The 19,994-nt window shown below is 35.9% G+C and overlaps 2 protein-coding genes across 2 annotated transcripts; both read right to left on the reverse strand.

Annotated features, from left to right (window-relative positions):
• Positions 1-5,594: 5,594 nt before the first annotated feature.
• On the reverse strand, positions 5,595-7,599 carry LOC144566810 (uncharacterized). Its single transcript, XM_078316838.1, has 3 exons — positions 7,159-7,599; positions 6,638-6,842; positions 5,595-6,457 (listed from the first exon to the last, which is right to left on the reverse strand). Exons 1-3 carry the CDS (start codon positions 7,570-7,572, stop codon positions 5,844-5,846), a joined length of 1,233 nt encoding a protein of 410 aa, XP_078172964.1. The 5' UTR covers positions 7,573-7,599; the 3' UTR covers positions 5,595-5,843.
• A 4,876-nt stretch (positions 7,600-12,475) lies between these two features.
• Positions 12,476-14,475, reverse strand: LOC144566700 (MADS-box transcription factor 26-like). Its single transcript, XM_078316725.1, has 7 exons — positions 14,235-14,475; positions 13,954-14,026; positions 13,739-13,800; positions 13,314-13,416; positions 13,173-13,214; positions 12,905-12,946; positions 12,476-12,718 (listed from the first exon to the last, which is right to left on the reverse strand). The coding sequence occupies exons 1-7, from the start codon at positions 14,414-14,416 to the stop codon at positions 12,623-12,625; spliced, it is 600 nt and encodes a 199-aa protein (XP_078172851.1). The 5' UTR covers positions 14,417-14,475; the 3' UTR covers positions 12,476-12,622.
• Positions 14,476-19,994: the final 5,519 nt, after the last annotated feature.

The raw sequence follows: 19,994 nt of genomic DNA on the forward strand, positions 1-19,994 counted from the left end.
CATCCACTCTGCATGTGTATTCCTTTTCCCCTTGTTGCTGATCCACTTGTACCCCTCCTACACCCGATATAGGTGCACAAGATGCCAGTAAAGTCTCATTTTGAATAGCCTTGAGATACTTTTTGAATTGCATCTGTGTTGGCTTTAGGCTACTGTATGTTTGATCATTTCGACATCTCCATAGCGCCCACATCGTATTTGCACATAGGGTCCACTCCTCATCACTTGTAATACCCATCAGTAGTGCCAGTGCTTCCTTTGGGTCTTGAGGCAAGTAATCAGTTCTTAGAGGGTAGTTTGATGAGAACCAACAGGCTCTAGAGAAAGGGCATCGGAAAAGGAGGTGTGAGACATCCTCTTCATCTTCAGCACATACACAACAAAGGGGGTTGTTTGAGCAGTTCCTTCTTACCAGAATTGTTGCCAGAGGAAGAGCCTTATTAAGCAGCTTCCAAATAAAAATCCTGATTCGAGGCAGCAGAGATCCCTTGTTCCAAACTGACAACCATATCGGATCCTCATTTGTAGAACCCGATAGTGGGGTCTCCTTCAAACACCTGTAACCTTTTTTGACAGAATACCTTCCATCTGATGCAAGGAGAAAGATTAGCCTGTCAGCAGATTGAGTTGGTTGAGGTGGTCTGACCAAAGTTACAACTGACATGGTTTGAGTATGGCCAATGAGATCTACTAACTGCTCAACCTTCCAACACCCTGATTCTTCCTCTACAAATTCGCTAATTGTTGCTTTTTGTAAAGACACACTGGTTGGCTTGAATTCCAGCATGCCCTGGCACCACGGCTGCCCAAAGAGAGTGCAGGTCTTCCCATCTCCAATTTCCCAAGAGAGATGAGGCAAAAGCTTCTCTCTCAGTCGCATTATACTCCTCCAGAAGGCTGAACATGAGTAGGTTCTCCTTGACTGCCATAGCAGACTCCTTGGTAGATACTTTGCATTTACTAGATCTCCCCATTGGCTTTCTACCCCTGAAGCTAACTTCCACAGAGCCTTTAACAGCATGGCCTCATTCATAACCTCCATATCTCTCAAATTGAGACCTCCAAAACAGATAGGAGCAGCTACTTTTTCCCATGCAACATAGGATAAGTATCTGTTTTGATCCATCTTCCCCCAGAAAAAGCGTCGAATGAGAGCATTAATCTCTTTTATTACCCCACTCGGTATCTTTACTGTTGCCATGTAGTAGATAGGGAGAGATAGTAACACACTTTTAATGAGGACCACCCTAGCTGCTTGAGAGAGCAGTCTGCCTTTCCATGCATTGAGCTTACCAAAGACCTTTGAAATCAGAAAATCAAAGGATTCCCTAGATGTATTTATCGGGGCACCCAGATATCTACCCGGATCTGCATCCAAGGGGACTCCTAGAATACGTGAAACAGTACACATATCCCTTAGAGTGCAAGCACCACTGAACCAGATTGAACTCTTTGCTGGTCCCACCCTTTGTCCCGACACCTTCATGAAGTCCAATAAAGTCTGACCTATGGTGCGAGCCTCTTGTCTTGAAGCTTTCCCAAAGATCAAAAGATCATCAGCATATAGGCAATCAGTTAGGGGTACAGCTGTTGGAGCTAGGCAGACTCCAGTGAGCTTTCCATCATTTACTTTGACTTGCATGCTACGAGAAAGGATATCCATTCCTAGTATGAAAAGGTATGGTGATAATGAACACCCTTGACGCAATCCACTTTGAGGTGAGAAGAACCCATCCCCTTTCCCATTTATAATGATAGTGAATTGGGCCGATCGCACACACGCCATAATCCAACCCGTTAGTTTCGTCGGAAACCCATACAAGGTCAAGATTGATTCGAGAAACGTCCAATCCATTCTATCAAAGGCCTTAGAGAGATCCACTTTTAAACAAAACTCTCTTCTTTTGTATGATTTCAGATTGAAAGAATGGAGAACCTCACGAAGTAGAATGACATTTTGAGATATATCTCTGCCTTTGAGAAACGCCCCTTGTGCCCCAGATATGCACTGACCAAGTACTGACTTAATACGGAGTGTAAGAACCTTTGATATAATCTTGTAGATAAGATTACACACTGAGATTGGTCTGTATTGTTCCACTCGCTCCGCATCATCAGTTTTTGGGATTAGCACTAGATTTGACCTCGCAATTTTTGATGGCATGACTCCAGTTGTGAAAAAGGAATTTACCTCTTTTAGAATTACTGGTCCAAACAGCCCCCAGTTATCTTGCACAATCTTCGCATTGAACCCGTCTGGGCCCGGTGCCTTGTGAGGTCCCAGTGTCGCCAGTGCTGCTACAATCTCTTGGTCTGTTGGCTGATCCGTTAATTGCCCCTGCCAAAGTTCCCTGACCTTAGGTAGACTTTGTATGAAGTCTGGGTCATACACTTCTTCCAATCCCCTCGTACTACTTTTCTGGTATATGCCTTTGAAGTGCGTGACAAACTCATTCCTGATTTCTCTCTCATCTACCGCCCATTCCCCATTGGATAGTCTTAGATTTCGAATTGTGTTTCTCCTCTTTCGTGTCACAGCCATTGCATGGAAATACTTGGAGTTTCTGTCACCAAGCATCGCCCAATTAACTCGGGATCGTTGGTGCCAGTAAATTTCCTGCATGAGAAGGCATCTACTGTGTTGTTGTTGTATCTCATCCTCTAGTTCCTTGTTGTAATTTTGAGGCCCTGCTGCATTCAAAGACAACATCTTTGCTTCAAGTTCTCGTAGCACTGTGTCAGGTGTTTTGCATGAGCCTTCCCAAGTCCGAACCTCTTCCTTGAAATTCTTGGTTAATTCAGACCAGTCAGCAGACTGATGCTGTTCCACCTTAATCAGTACCTCTTGAAAATCCTCCCTTGCCGCCCACCAGTTCTCTACTCTGAAATTGGGTCTAGCACTGATTTTCTTTGGATCTGTTCTTACCAAGATTGGCAAGTGATCGCTTTGGAAGCGGGGAAGGTGAAACACAGCAGTATCTGGGTATTTGAGAGTCCATTGCAGAGAGGCAATTGCTCTATCCAAACGCTGTTGTATGTGGTCAAGGCCTTGCCTCTTGTTGGTCCAGGTGTAAGCAGGACCATGATGGCCGAGATCTATTAGTCCTTGGGAATTCATCCAATCCCTGAAAGATCTGTTTGCTGTTCCCAATACTGCACTTCCCCCCCACTTCTCATTCATTTCTGCTATCGCATTAAAATCCCCCATTAGACACACATGCCTACTTGCATCAGCCGTATATTGCTCTAAATTCTCCCAAATCAAGTTGTTAAGACTCCTGCCCGGGTCACCATAGATCCCAATTAGCAACCAGGGCTTACCCTCTCCTCTTTGTACAATTTCTGCCACAATATAGTGTCTACATGCTTCCACCAAAGAGACCTTTACCTCATCCCCCCACAACAGCCACAGCCCTCCAGATCTGCCGTTTGAGGGGACAACAATCGAGTTACACAGGGTTAGGCGCTTAATTCTCAGTTCAGCCCTAGCCACTTTGCATCTGGTTTCTGAGATAAAGGCCACTTGAGACCCCGTGCAACGGAGGTACCTGTTTATCGTGGATACTGTCGTGCCTCCGCTACCCCGACAGTTCCACGATAACAGCCTCATATAGGAAGAACAACTAAATGGCCATGACAGAAATCTAGTACTCTCTTTGAGGTATTTCTACAAACACTTAATGGGCGAGTTACATCAGAATAGAGGATTGATGGTATAAGGCACAGGTTCAGTGAAGGGCAAGGTTCTGGGGAAAGGCAAGGATCAAAAGGTCGCTAGAAAGGGCAAGGTTCAAAGGGCAAGGTCTAAAGGGCACTAGAATTTGTCTAGCGAAGGTTCTACTGGTGGTACAGCGGTGTGTTACATCTTGTCCCATCCAAACATAATATGAATAATTAAAATCAAAATGAGTAGCAACTTGAGTTGCACTTCACAAGAGATTTAATGGCTCTGCATAAAATAAGTAAATAAATTGGTTCATAATAATTGATTATTTTAGCATTTACAATGGAACTATAATTTTTATGTTTATTTTCAATTCAAAATTTCAAACTGTTGGGTTAAACTTTTTTAATTTGCAAATGATATTAATTTTTGACTTATCAATGAGTGAATATCAAATAAGGGAAAAAATGATTTACATGTATTGAAAAGAGATATTGATTTTAGAAGATATAGACTTTTTGAATTATAATGAGCTGAGGGTTATGTGGTTTGTCAGAATCTTTAAAGCAGCCATGTCCAGAGAGTGTGTCAAACGCTGACCTAATTGTAATTAATTTGAGGTTGAATTTTCATAGAAAAAAATTGTAGGACATATTTCTCACCTTAGAATCACTTTAACTTTCTACTTAGAAATCCAAATTTGATAGTGAAGATGGGAGAAAAGGGGCGGGAACTTGTACTTAACAATTGTACCTCAAGAGCAATACATACAATAAACTTGCACATGTACTTGCCGAATGCATGAAATCATAGTAACAAACACAAAATTCACCATATATTTTCCTTTTATTTTACCCTTTTTATTTGATTAAGTTTTTCTCACTTTTACCTTTTACAAGATAGGCGTACAAGCAGCTAAGGTTGCTTACTGATTTTTGTAGACTATTATTGAATTTTGTCAGTTTTCTTATTAGGTAAGCCTTTATTAAAATTTGAGGAACCACACAGAATTATATAAAAAAATTTCCTTGTAGAAAGTTAATTGTTCTTTTCTTTTACTTAAGTCGCCAAAATGAGTTTGTAATTCGAAAAACAAAATGAATAATTAATACATGAGTTGGATTTTGGATCCGCATACTTCATTTTGAAATCATATATGGAAATGTGACAGTTTTTTGTGTGTTCGTTGTCAACTTTTGAATTTGTTAAATACACATCAAACCAATCTATATTGATGAAATTAATTTATCTAGCTTATATATTACAAATCTATATTGAATAAAAAATAGATGTATAACAAAAAACTTGGTTGGTTATATCCTGAGAAAGATTACAAGGTGCCTAAGGAAATAAGATCGAGAGAGGATGAAGTCTTCAATTGAGCAGGAGGAAGGACAAATGTGGACACAAGGAACTAATTATACTTTTTATTCACATAATTTTGTAATTAATATACTATACCATTCCTTTGCTGTTAACTGACATGATAAGGAGCTTGACTGTTTCACTTAATCAATACTGAATTTGCTTAACTTGTGCAATTGTCAGAACCTACGACCTACCTACATCCTTTGCTAAACCTTGACTGCACAAATGGATTAATCCAAAAGACCCACATTCATTAGCTCAGTTTTTTCAGATGCATTATATTATTTATAAATTACATCCGAAGTGTTGAATTTCAAATTTAAAACTCAGTTTAGCACAATTTTCAGTGTTGCCGAGTTACGTGGATTATCAATGCATTCTAAACTAGATATCTTTGTTCTGCCGCTTTGTAAAAGCAAACTAACAAAACGAGTCAAAAAATCCAGTGCCAGTATATTGAGCTCAAATGCGGATGCAGCAGAATAACAGATACTTCACTGATACTAGATAACAGACAAGCCATACAGATTAACAAGGTAAAACAACAATTAACACATCAACATCCACCACAATTCATTATCTTTAACTAAACATTATGTACAAAATAAAAAATGGCAGAGAGAGGTTCTATAAACTAAAGCAATATTCTCCATCACAGTAAGACTGAGGTAAAATGACAAATATACCATAGCTCAACCCTACCCCACCAACTCAGTAAGTAAACTCCCACTTGCAACCAATTAACATATTTTTCTTTCGAGAAACTATATCCCTCTTACAAAGAAAGAAACAAAAACATTCAGAGAAGCTTTCAACCAGCTCCATTACACTTTGGAGTGGAAGATTCTATTGCATCAGCGATCATGAGAGCATATCTCGCTTGGTACATGGTTAGATCAGCCTTTTGCATAAGCAGCTCTGCTTTTAACCTCATAAGCCTGGCCATATTTGCCGCATGCAGTGCGGCATTCTGTGCATCCCTCACCTTGAACTCCTCCAGATCTTCTTTACGGAACCCTAGGTTGTCAGAAGGCAAACTGGTTGGATTCATCCTGTCGGGCATGTGAAAACTTGCCAGATCAGCCTTTTGCATAAGCAGTTGTGCTTTTCGCCTCTTAACCCTGGCCATATTTACTGCATGTAGTGCGTCATTCCGTGCATCCCTCGCCTTCAACCCCTCCACATCTTCTTTAAGGAACCCTAGGTCATCAGAAGGCAAACTGGTTGGATTCATCCTGTCGGGCATGTCAAAATTTGCAGGGCGCTTCCGCTTACCCGTTAACATAGTCTGGTTATGAGAGAGGGGTGTTACAGCCTGATGGTTGTCAGAGAACTGTGATGCTGATACCCCTTTGCTTTTCGGATGATTCAACCTGGAAACAGATGCAACTCTATCTCGGGATGCACGCGCACTAAGCCTCCTTCCTAAAATTAAAATTCAATACAAAAGAGATCTATTATATGACTATTATGTAACAGGAAACACTAGCTACCAATTGTCCCAAATAAAACAAAGAAATGAAAAAGAACAAAGAAGAAACAAAAGAATTACCAAAAAATATATATAGATAAAATAGTAATGATATAGCAATTAAAAAAAGCTACCAGATTTGCAGGACCCGTCACGACTCTGGGAAGAGGGGAGCAGCTTTTTCTGGGGGCGCTCTAGCTGAAGGTCAAGAGGCATGAGGCAGAACGCAAACATAGGTGGCTCGATTGGGGGTGCCATGCTGAGCCGTGCACGTTTTATTTTTCTAACTGAAGCTTTCCATTCGTCTTGCAGCTTCTGGTAATGCATCCACAGTGGAGGCTGCAAAGCAAGAAAATAATCCCACTATATTGCAAAGAGGATCCCGGTATATTTCAAATCTAAAGAAAAACCTGACATAAATAACTATTATTGTGATGATGGACAGGTGATGATAACAGGAATGTAAAAGATTATGCCACTTATTGTATAAGTATGTCCATGCAACTCTTGAATAAATTAATCATAGTCACTTTCCCACAGCAAACCTTATCTTGCAAGCCAAGAAAATGAAACGAGTGACATGAAAATTGCAGTAGAGCGATTTCAACAAATAGTCCAAAAAAAATAAGATAAAGTAGGAAGGAACAATCCCTACCTGCAAATGACGAATTAAGGGCATTCTTTTCTTCATTCTCTTGGTAATCCAGTGGCCTGCAACTTCCTTCACTACCTCCATGGGGCCCACATCCCCCATTAGCTCTTCAATCTGTTCTTTACTGAACTCTGTGCAGTTATTCGTGTACGCAAGTTTCTCACACTTATCCATAATCTTCTCGAATAATTCCTCTGTCAACTCTCTCTCTCCATTGAAACCCGAAACCCACTCCTCATCTTCACTATCCATTTCATAAATAACCCTAGATGGATCGAGAGCTACATCTATATCTGACCCAACCTGTTTGATGTAATTCAACCCACGCACAAATGGCCGCCTAAAACCAACCATGTTATCACCCTCAACTATCAGTACACCAGGTATTGGAATCTTTTCAACAGAGGCAGCTCTCATGTTTCGATCTTTTCAACAGAGGCAGCTCTCATGTTTCGATTGTAGCATTCTACATACATCTCCTTGAAAATAAACCACTGGTTTTGTTCGGTAAATTCTAAAAACCAGTCCCTTCCACCCTGCCACATCACCGCATTGTTGTACCGATTTGTAGACCCTGGCTGCATGACCTGGTTTGCACGATAGAAGAACTTCGTCTCTCTGAAAAACTGCACGCATAGTCTTGCACCATCCTGCTCGTCAAAGTCCAGCACCACATGGGCCCCACATTCCCTCCAACATTTGCTATCGGCTGTGACGAGCACATTTGCACAGCAGGCCAAGGCATAGTCAGAATAGTTTGGCTTTGAACATTTGCTATTGTGTGGTTGAGATGAGGTATCAGAGCAGGGTTTTCTGGAGACAATTTCTGGACACAGTTTGATACTTTTAGTAGCAGAGCCATCTTTATCATTGTCATCTCCAGAAACACTCACCATGGTTGTCGGTTGCGAGTTTTGGGGAAAACTGGAGACGGGCATCATTTCTTGATGGGAACCGAGTAAGAATGAAGGCGGTTTCAAGGTGCTTTTCTCGTTCATGAAAAACATCAATGGATTTACACCAGAAAAAAATTGGTTGATTTGCCAACAATGGGTCAATCAATCCACTCGAAGAATCCTTCTCAGCTGAAAAGTGCAATTTTATAAATAATACAAAGTTCATCTAAAACAAAAATAATCAAGAGAGTTACCTTTGCTGTTTGGAAGAGTAAGAAAAGGAAGATTTGGAGCTTTTTAGGTAAGGTTTAAATGACTGGATTTTAACCAGCTTTTAGATTACATAAATATGAATGCCTCCACTTTTATGCATGAGTAGTTACATTTAATCCGCTTCTGCAAATAAGCCCATCTCAAATTAGTAATCCAAAAGAAGCTGAATAAACCTATAACAACATGACCCTCATAGCCATGCAAGCCCGAAATTGCAAAAGTGATTGACATAACTAGCACTTTAGACGCTTTACCATTGCACTCACCGTTCATCTTAAACATTCCCACAAGGAAACACAAGATGGAAACTGCTGGCCTCAAACAAACCTTGAGCAAGAAATATTTCCCACCAAATGAGTTGTCTGAGACCATTATTTATAACTTTAACCAATGGTGACATGGTAATTAAAGCGCCGTTATAAAGAAAGAATAACAAGTGCCAATGCCAAAAATGTGACCCTATCGAAACCGTCCCGCAAACATTGCTAGCGGTAAGTTCAATTTCAGCACTATGTCATAATGGCTAGGCAAAATCCTAGTTGTATCAACAATAATGGCGCCAATGGAACTGAGATTCTCCTTCCTCAAGATTGTCCTCGATAATAGCATCTGAATCCTCTTCTCTCTCTTCTTCAAGATTTGTCCTCGATAGCAAGTCCATTCCACCACCTTCTCTTAATCCCTGCTCCGAAAACATTCAGAGGTACCTCCAGCAGTCCTTTCCCCTTGGAGGATTTACTATTCTCACATTCCACATGCAATATTTGTTCATTTGTCACACCTACAACTTGATTTCTGTTGTGAGAAGAAGCTATTCCATTGAGTTGAAATTTTTGGTACAAACTATTATTGACAAAAATGGTTTGTCAACACTGTTGTCCATCTACAGATCGTCGATTTGAAGAAAAAGAAACGAAAGCAGTAAATCGACCATCCATTTTAGGCGCAAGAATGGTCGTAACCCCAATTGCAGATCAATTAACATGACTGAAGTTGCATGATCACAAATTAGATCAAAATTGGGGCCTGAAACTGAGGAAAAATTAATTAAAAAATTCACAGCCCCAGAACCCCCGAAAAATCCCATTAATCAAAATTAAATTGGAGAAGAAGTCATACCTGGATCAAATTCTCGAATAGCCGGCTTCGACTACCGATTGAGAAATTTTCTTAGAAGGCTCGGCTCGGCTCAGCCGGCTCGAACTCAATGAGATCAGCTTCAGCTCGGCGGTTTTGAAAGAAAAGGCTCGGCTCGTCAAATTGGGGTTTCGTCAATTGCACGAGGACCTAGGCTTTAGACGGGAAAAAGTCGGAAGCGGGAAAAGAATAATAATTTACATACACCAGGAATATTAAGGATCACAGATCCGTACACACAATTAGTGGGTCCCACTTTCTGAAATTACTTCAACTGCGTACTCCATGTGCAGGGTTATTTTCCAAAAGAAAAAACAAGAACTAAGGCTCGCCTTTCCTTTAATAGAGCTTCGGGAATGAGAATCGTCAGATCTTGATCGGAGGGTCGATGACCAAATAGCAAATTGTCACATTAAATGGAGTTCAGATCCTGTAGGTACCCATGGAACGACAAATCTCAGCCGTTCAGTTAACCTATCTGACGGTTGCCTGTCTCACTCATCTGGCAAATCAAAAATATGTACTGTACGCATCCGCAATTCCGCATACACCAACTTTTTTACAACAAAAATGCACCAAAAATTATTCAAAATTATTAAAAATTAACAACAAAGTAGTTAAGAGAGAGTTTTTTCGTTGTGACAAAATTTAATTATTTTCGGGTTTTGTCATGGTGTTACCCAATAGCATTTTAAATCAAAGTCTTGGTGCAGTTAAAATTTAATTAATGCTTTAAAGCATTAATTGTTTTGGGGGTCAAGGGGCAAGTTATAACTTGTAAGTTCTATTCGGTGAGCGTAACTTTCTATACTGTCATGAAGTATTATTATTTAATTTAGAAGTGAGACAACAAAATAAAAATTATTGTGATCATGATAAGGTTAGTAAAATAATATTATAATAATAAAAAATATAATATTATTTAATATTAATAATAATAATTATTTTTTTAAAAGTATGAATTGTGAATCTCGAAACATAACTCGAGGAGTAAACTCATTCATATTCCGGCTTGTAGCTCAACACAAAAATCTCCAACGCCTTTCATTTCCAATTTTATAATCCAAAGTGTCATTTTTATTTTGCAATAGAGATCTCTTTCATCTTTTGAAAGATTTCATCTCTGCTTTCACTCTTTCAATATGTGAATCTTTTGATATCATTATTTTAATTTAACTCATTTCTTGCTTAAAATAAAGTGTTGAAAACTCAATACAGTTGAATGGGTGTGAGATAGAGAAGAGAGTGTTATCGCTGAAGGGGGTGAAAGTGATGTCGCTACTTGTTTGATGTTGCTGGCAGGGGATCAGGAGCGCAAGAGAAATAAGAAAGGAAAAGAAAGAGGTCATAACGAAAGAAAAAAATAAACGACATCGGAATAAAGAGGTCAAGCGCAAATTATAAGCAGAAAAATTTATTGCTAATATAGCGAGGACATGAAAATAAACTTAATTTCAGAAATGCAACACTTACGAAATTAATATTAATTTTATTTATTGATAGTTGTTTCAAATTGCTAATCAATTTCAAAAATAGAGATGTTCTAAGTTATTTATTCATATTTGACTCCTCAAATAATCGAATATAAGAGTTATATTCTTAACTTATGTTCTTGATACATACAAGTACTCATTTTTAATTATTTTTTTTCAACTGTAGCCGAAACATATTGAAAACGAAATGTTTTTTTTTTTCAGCTTTTTTTAATATGGAATGGTGAAAACTTGAATCAATAGAAGTATTTTGGAAGTTCAAAATAAACTACCAAAAAAATAAAATATATAGACGTTGTTTGTAGTAACAAATGTATCAAATGAGAAACATAGACTATTACTAATGAGTCCGGCTAATATAAATTTTGATACATCTGTAGTCTATGTTTATTAGATTTCATACGATAAATCCAATAAACATAGACTATAACAAACAATGTATTGAATAAACATATGACACCAACTTCAAAATTTATCGGATATTTCAAACGAGAAATTCAAACTGTTCCAACCAATTTACTATATGAGTGATGCGTTTACATGTCAATTTTAAAAATATTGAAAAATGAACGCATTAAAATTAACTTAAAAACTCTCACATTTGACAGCTTGACTTGATACTAAATAAACTCGAAAAATTATAAATTTTGCATGTATACGCACAACTAATGAAGTAGATCAGTTTGAATGGTTTGGATTCTTCGTTTGAAGTCGATTCAATAGGTTTTAGAGTTAGTGTTATATAAACTGAAATAACACTGATAGACTCATTACTAATATATATGTAATTTCATAAGTATAATCCAGATTGCACAGAGCAATTTTAAAAAGACATTTTTTTTTTCTGGAGTGTATTAAGCATCAACTTACATATGGTGTGCATGTCTAATCCAGATTGCATAGAGCATTTTTATTAGACATGTAATTTCATAAGTATAATCCAGATTGCATAGAGCAATTTTAATATGACATTTTTTTTTCTGGAGTGCATTAAGCATCAACTTACATATGGTGTGCATGTCTAATAACCGCTGCAATTATGATCTGTTTTCTTTGGGTCCTGCACAATCCATGTAAATGTGTTTACATTATTCCATAGTAATGTTATCTGTTATGCAAGAAAGAACCTTTTTCTTCCAGAGCAAGTCCGTAAACACAGAGATGGATCTACATCCAAGCCAGACGGTGTTTAATCATTCTCATGATTTTGGAATTTTAATTATATATTTTGAAATTTAATTGATTTTTTTAATTTTATATAATTTAACTCTCTTATAAAATGCTAAATGTGTACATGTAGCTTATCAGTTAGTTGGAGTTTCACTTTACGGTTAGAGAGATTTAAATGGATTTAAATTCCAACTGCCACATATTATATATTTTATGTTTCAGCTCCATGCTGTAAACAAGTTCTATCATTTCATGGATCAAAGAAGTTTCATTTGTTCAAGCAGCCAAAAACACAAGCTAGTTTAAATTCCAGAAAAATTCATATATAACATTACTTTTAATTAAGGATAATTGATCTCCATAATCAACGTACATCCATATATGCTTGGCAGATTCTGTATTTTTTGTACCAGCACATGAATTTAACTAACAATTATATATTGCCAAAGATACATATATAGCGGCATAAATAATAGATATGATTTGTGATGAATAATATCATAAACAGTAGTCATTGGCGATGTTCAGAGGATATGAACCAGTTGATGATATCATCATGTTTGGTTCCATAATTTCCCAATTCTGCTCCCTTACCTGCATAATTATATAAAATCATATATTTGCATAATGAAAAAAACATTATTATTTATTTCATACAAATCCTTAACTTGTTGAGTAAATAGAGAATCTAGTACTTACATGAGGCATTACTAATCTATTTCACTTTTTTTTAACAAAATAATTGCTCAATTTCATACCATACTAGGACAAATAGAATACCTTTTCTTTGAGGATTTGATTGGTGGCTTGCAATATGCCCTCCTGCATAAGGGGAAATCAAGAAACAACTTAATGAGACATATATTCAGATCTCAACAAATATATATATATAACAAAAATTAATACAAAATTAAAAATCAACACAAACTACGCCCATCATATGGCAAACCTTGCAAGTTCTAGATTAGATTTCTCTGATATTTAATTCTCTCGTTTATTTTGCAATTGTCACTTCAGTAATTGTAATAGATGACAGGAGATAATTTACCTTGTTTCTTAGCCTTTCAATTTCTTGGAAAAAAAGTTGCATCTACACATCAAAACAACATCAGTTCAAATCAGACAACAAAAATTAATTTATAACTATTACTAAAAATAAGGTATGAGAGTGTATTTGTACAATCCTTGCCTTTGTTGAACGAATGTGATAAATCCACACTGCAAGAGTCTTTTCCAAATGTTCCAATTCATCAAATGTTAAATCAGATGTTTCTTCTCTTCCTTGCATATACCTACATTCCATTATTTCTTAGTTGATGGCCAGAAAAGAATGTGTGATTTTCTCCAAGTAATTTTGTGTAACGTCAATTGCTGATGTATTTGCAAACTTGGTACATTGTTTATGTCATATAATATATAATTGCACGCTCAAATACCAATATGTATCCTGAATTTGAGAGTGCCTTAATTAGTTTCTCACTGTGATCACACAGACACACACATGCCACAGTGCAGATATTAAAATAGGTATACTGGCATAGTGGCATATGCTAGTCTTATACAAAAGTTTTTAAATCGAATGAGAATAATAAATTAAGTGCATTTTTAACATACCTTATGGCCTTTAGAAGTAAACTGGTTTGTTGCCTAAGCATGTCTGCATGTTCATCTGCCACCTTCCATAAACATTCAAATTGAAAAGTTTCAATAAATTGTGTGTTTTTAATGAGAAAACAGCTAATTTAATAAACCAGGATCAATATATATGTGCCGGTAATCACGGGCAAGTAACAGTGTACATATAATGCATATTACTTAGGCTTTGGTACCTGCGATTGAATCCCTTTTTTCGGAGTTCCTGGTGTAGTATTTTTGTACCTAGCAATCAAGCTTTCCATATTCCTTCAAGTTTAGAAAAATAATTACATAATTAATCATGACCAATTTCACTATTGTGAGGAGATTAATTTTCACAATTCAGAAGTAACTTAATTACAAATCGGCATAGAGACTACATCCACTATTAAATATCTTTATCAGTTACTCCTTTACTGTGGTACATTTTTTGTAATTTAAATCTTTTAAATGACAAATTAGTTAATTTACTAACCCATTTGTAGCTAATTCATAAAGCTTGCCATGCGCAGAGAAAACAATGACACCAATTTCAGCTTCACATAAAACCGCTAGTTCCTTGGCCTTCTTAAGCAACCCTGCTCGGCGTTTGCAAAAGGAAATTTGCCGATAAACCGGGTTCTCTACCCGTTTAAGTTGCACCTTACCTCTTACCATTGCTCAAACAAAATATATATGTTGGGTTCCTTTTCTCTTTGCAAACAACTCCTCCACTAGTTTAGTGTTGTTGCCAAGAAATAGATACTGATAACTCATTGAGACATGCACTTTGGTGTATATATATTGTTCCTCTGGGGGCTTTATAATTAATTACATGAATTTGGAGTTGTTATTAGTGGGGAATCATCTGATAGTCTTTGAGGCATATATTTATTAATTATTCAAAGAAGATGCCAACAACTGGCAAATCACCAACTATATAGTACTTGCCAGATTAGACTACAAGCAAAATTTTGAGGGCCTAATGGCCCTATGAGGAAATAGTCAAAATTTGAGGGCCTGATTGTTTATTTCCAATTGATGGGAAATAGTGAAATTTTGGGTCTAATTGGTCATTATTTTTCAAATTCATCCGTTGAAACTAATTCTTGGTCTATTTTCAGAAAAAAAAAAAAAAAACTAATTCTTGGTCATGGGATTGGAGCAAAATTTCATTCACAATCTCTATTCCTCACAAAATGGCGGGGAAAAAAAAATATTAATTTCAACCAAATTATTTTTATCCCAATATGTTGTTGGCTTTCTTATTATATATTATATCGCAGATGAATATGCATCTGGATACGTCAACTCATGAATTTTTTATCGTGTGTGAGTTTCTAATAAAATTTAAATCTAGATCAAACTGAAAAAAAAATGTTATATATTTTTTTTTTGAGGAAAATGTTATTTAAATTATTAAGCAGACACATGTTAACTTAGATTCATTTTTTCTGATTGAGTATGAGTGTATATTTTAATTTAACAAATTAAGATGGTTACATTTCTATATTAATCAAGGCAGCCAAGCAGGTGTGTTCATACAATGACGCAAAGCGGTCCCGATACGATCTTGCCCGTTAAGCTCACGTAGTCGGTTTAATGGTAGTAGAGAAGAGTTTTACCAATTGACACAAAATGGTCCCGATACTATCTTGCCCGATAAGCTCAAGAACTCGGTTTATTGGTAATAAAAAAAAAGAACACAGAACTCACACAAACAAACACAATTTCATATATAACTTCACTACCTTACAACCAAGATACCCGAACCTTTTTTTATAATCAAACATTACTTAATCCCTAAGAAACAATATTAAAAGCTATTTAATTAAAAACCCAAAACCCAATATGACATTGCCGTCCAATGCAAATATCACCCAGTCCCTATATAAGAATAATTATTGAATGCTTAATTGCCATGCAAAGCAAATTCCAATACTGCTGGTCAAAAACAAATACCAAGAAAATTATTAATTTGGCCTAAAAGATTGTTCATGGAATTAAATTTCAAGTTGAATGTATAAATCCTTGATTCCTTTGGATCTAATGTGGCCACCGTTTATGTCCGAATTTGAATCGGATATTTCTTTGATACGCACCGCGTCAAGCTCCCCGGGTTGGTTGAAGCTTGTCCTCAAGCTTATGTTTTCAAAGTATAGCCCAAACTTGCATTTTCTTGAATCCTTATTTTTTTTGTAGAACTCTTTGACACAATACAAATTCAGATGAAGTACTATTAAATCTATGTTGACCTCTTTCAAATTGGGTTTTCTGCACATGTGTTTTGTTTGATTTGGGACACAAACATAGATCGAAGTTAAATTGCCATGTTTCCACTGCACCACTCTTGAAATCAATGAACTAGAGTTAGCTTCAATCGTTAATGGTTTGGAATTTGGTTGTAAGAACATATCATTGTAGTTGGTCGTCAAGACTTCGTTGTTGGTCAAAGATAAATATTTGGTTTGCAACAAAAAAATATATCTAACCTCCATGGACATAGAATTTGCTAAATGACCCGTAAGTACCGGGAAGTCACCAACAAAGTCTTCTTCAGAGTTTGAAAAATTCTCAACGATCTCTGTTTCTGTCTTGAGTTCATCTGTCAAGGTGTTGATTTCACCTTCATCATCGGGCTCTTGAATTTCCTCAACCGCGACAAGCCTTTCAACAAGCTCATCCGACTGTTCTAGGCGCTCTTCCACTGGAGTGGTTGCCCTTTGGTTAGTGACCTGCTGGGAACATGTGCTCTGTGGGGTGTGGTGTTGGTGTCGAGCGTCTTCATCACATGAGACCAATGATTTGCTACCGTGAAAGGGGTTGATCTCTTCATCTACTCCGTTAAAATTTTCTTCTTTTGAACCATAGGGCAAATGATTGAGGATTTTGGAATAGTTATCTCTCTGTTGGAGGTGAGGAGAAGGAGAAATAATATTAGTGGAGATATTGTATCGGTGTTGAGGAGAAATGTTGTTGTAGCTCAGTGGTGAGGAGAAATGTTGGTGGTTGTTTTGATTGTTGGTGGGAGCAAGGCGTTCAACAAGATTAATGATTAGTTGCATGGTTTTGGCATGGTTTTGTTGCATACGATCGAGAATAGCGAGAAGGTTAGGATCAGCCATGGTGTTGGCGATAGGTGGGAATAACGTGAGGTTTTGTTGATAGAGGTGGTTGTCAAATTTGGCGGTTGGTGGTGATATAACTTCAGGCAAGCATGAAGGTGGTTGTCGAATTTGGCGGTTGGTGGTGATACAACTTCACGCAAGCGTAAAGGTGGTTGTCGAACCTCGCTCTGATACCAATTGACGCAAAGCGGTCCCGATACGATCTTGCCCGTTAAGCTCACGTAGTCGGTTTAATGGTAGTAGAGAAGAGTTTTACCAATTGACACAAAATGGTCCCGATACTATCTTGCCCGATAAGCTCAAGAACTCGGTTTATTGGTAATAAAAAAAAAGAACACAGAACTCACACAAACAAACACAATTTCATATATAACTTCACTACCTTACAACCAAGATACCCGAACCTTTTTTTATAATCAAACATTACTTAATCCCTAAGAAACAATATTAAAAGCTATTTAATTAAAAACCCAAAACCCAATATGACATTGCCGTCCAATGCAAATATCACCCAGTCCCTATATAAGAATAATTATTGAATGCTTAATTGCCATGCAAAGCAAATTCCAATACTGCTGGTCAAAAACAAATACCAAGAAAATTATTAATTTGGCCTAAAAGATTGTTCATGGAATTAAATTTCAAGTTGAATGTATAAATCCTTGATTCCTTTGGATCTAATGTGGCCACCGTTTATGTCCGAATTTGAATCGGATATTTCTTTGATACGCACCGCGTCATACAAGCTCCCTACAGAAGTATTTTGAATAGGTACATGCATTATTTAAAAAAAAAATGTTTCCGGGATTCAACCAAACAATAATTTCTACAAAGTCTGGTCGCTCATCGCACCATTTATTTACAACAGGTTTGTACCTGACATTTTAAAATTTTCAATTTGTAAGGCTAAATTAAAGACACTTAGAATTTTTCAAACCCAATTAAAGAACAAAATGTTCTGTATTTATTATATTAGGTTTTTTTTAATAATATTTTTGTTAGTTTTTTCTTTAAAAATATGTATTGTTATAAGTCACCCTACTTCATATAATTCAAATCAGTGGAATATAATTTTCTTCAAAAAATATTTTTTCTATTTCTCTCTAATTTCAGCCTCTATCTCTCAAAATTCTAACAAATATCATAACTATTATTGTGCAATCTTTTGAATGTGATATTCTATAAATTAATTTGTAAGATAAAATACTCAAATAGAGTCTGAACGAGTAATTAATTAATCAATACATATTCTACTCTCAAAAACTTTTTCATTTCTATACTAATAAAATACAATACATCTTCTATACTAATCACCTACCAACGGAGGGACCAGTGTTTCTTCCACGCATTATTTCTTCTTTATTAAACTTGTTTACTGATCAAGTTGTCTCTTTAATTAATTATAAGCAGGGACAGGACTAGATAATTGAGATTGTAGCTGGATTAATAAGTATCTTTTAATTTCTTTCTATGCAGAGATTAATAGTAATAATTCTTGCAAAACTAAAAGAAATTAAAAGACAAAACTATTTATTTATTGTATATATTTTTTTTCTTGAATTTGATGGCTGACTTATAAAATTTAGTGCTTGATTAATTGAATTAGCATTAGTTTAATACTTATTAAGGACGCACACACACACACTATTACGACTAATTGATATAGTCAGCCGTTCTTACAACACTGCTTAGTACATTTCTAATTTGCTTAAATGTTTTCTAATAGAATCATGTATTAAAAAATATATACGTGAACTAAAAAATTATTCAAAGTCTTATGCCAAAATTTCAAAAAAGTTAATAGACCCTATATAAAATATAGGTTTTCCCATATTTCATAAATGCAATTTGTTCTAATTTAATTGTAAATTCTCCAGATGTCTGGATTTGATGGACTTGACCCTTTCTAAAACATATATTTAAATTATAGCTAAGTACCTTAATAAGTAAAGATCGACCGATCTTAATTAGTGCTTGCTTTCTAGGAGAATAAATACCTAAAGCATAATATATGCTAGATCTCTCTCTCTCTCTATGTGCTTAAAGCTTATTAGAGGTCCGATCCTCTACAATTATAAATTGTGCCCTTTGAAGGTTGTAAGAAAACTTTCTTCTTATTAATACAATTGTTGCATGGGCAATCGCGCATCTAACTTTTAAAAAAAAAATTATAAGCATGCCATCAAAGAGAACAAAGTGTTAATTAGTTGGATGTGTCGAAAAACATATGCTATACGGAATAGCAATGTGCATTCAAGTGATATTCTTGTTATTCGGAATAGCTTGAACAATTGTTATTCTCTATTTTAAAATGTTGAAATACCTATTGTTCGAAAGTACGAAGAGAGAAAAAATATTTCATTCTCAGATTTTTCACAAACAGTTTCAAAATGACAAAGTTAATGTCACTTTTGTCATCTCCACGCCGTGACAATTTGTTTGAAACTGCACTTATTTATATTTCCTTTTAATTAGCACATTGTTAACATTATTTTCTCGGTTAGAGGCTTACAGCTATTTAATATTCTAAATGTACAATCCAAAAAATATATTTACTAATCCGAATAACAAATAAGGTTGGCACCAGTACCCGTACCAATACTGTAACTGGGACAAGGGCCACTGGTACAAATGGAAATTAGTTAGTTGTTTATGTAGTTTCACGATTCTGTTGTATTTTTTATGCTTTTTTCGGTCTTCTTTGAAGATATGTGTGTAAGAGGATGTATTTGAACCCTGTTTATATTGCAATGAAACATTCTTGACAGTCTCTGCCAGTTGACTTTTAGAAAAAAAAAAATTCAAATAGCACTATTTTCACACTAATTTGTAAATCATTATTTTTTTTTCTATTCTCATTTACTGATTTTAAATTTTACTATTTTAGTTATTTAGCTCCCATTCAAATATAAATATGTCGGTGTTTTGTTGTGAAGTTTTACAACAATCAAATCAGACCTATATTATTTTATTTAAGGTTTGTTGGTGAGAATTAATTGTCAAATTTGTAAAAAAAAAATTAATATTGACATACATAATCTTACAAAATCACATGAATTTAGCATGCAAATTTAAAGAAAACACAATTAAAACTACTCAACATATTTTTTTTTAAAAGAAGTTGAAAC

Source organism: Carex rostrata, chromosome 15, assembly GCF_964058835.1.
Source record: "Carex rostrata chromosome 15, lpCarRost1.2, whole genome shotgun sequence".
In the NCBI taxonomy this organism is placed as follows: Eukaryota; Viridiplantae; Streptophyta; class Magnoliopsida; order Poales; family Cyperaceae; genus Carex; species Carex rostrata.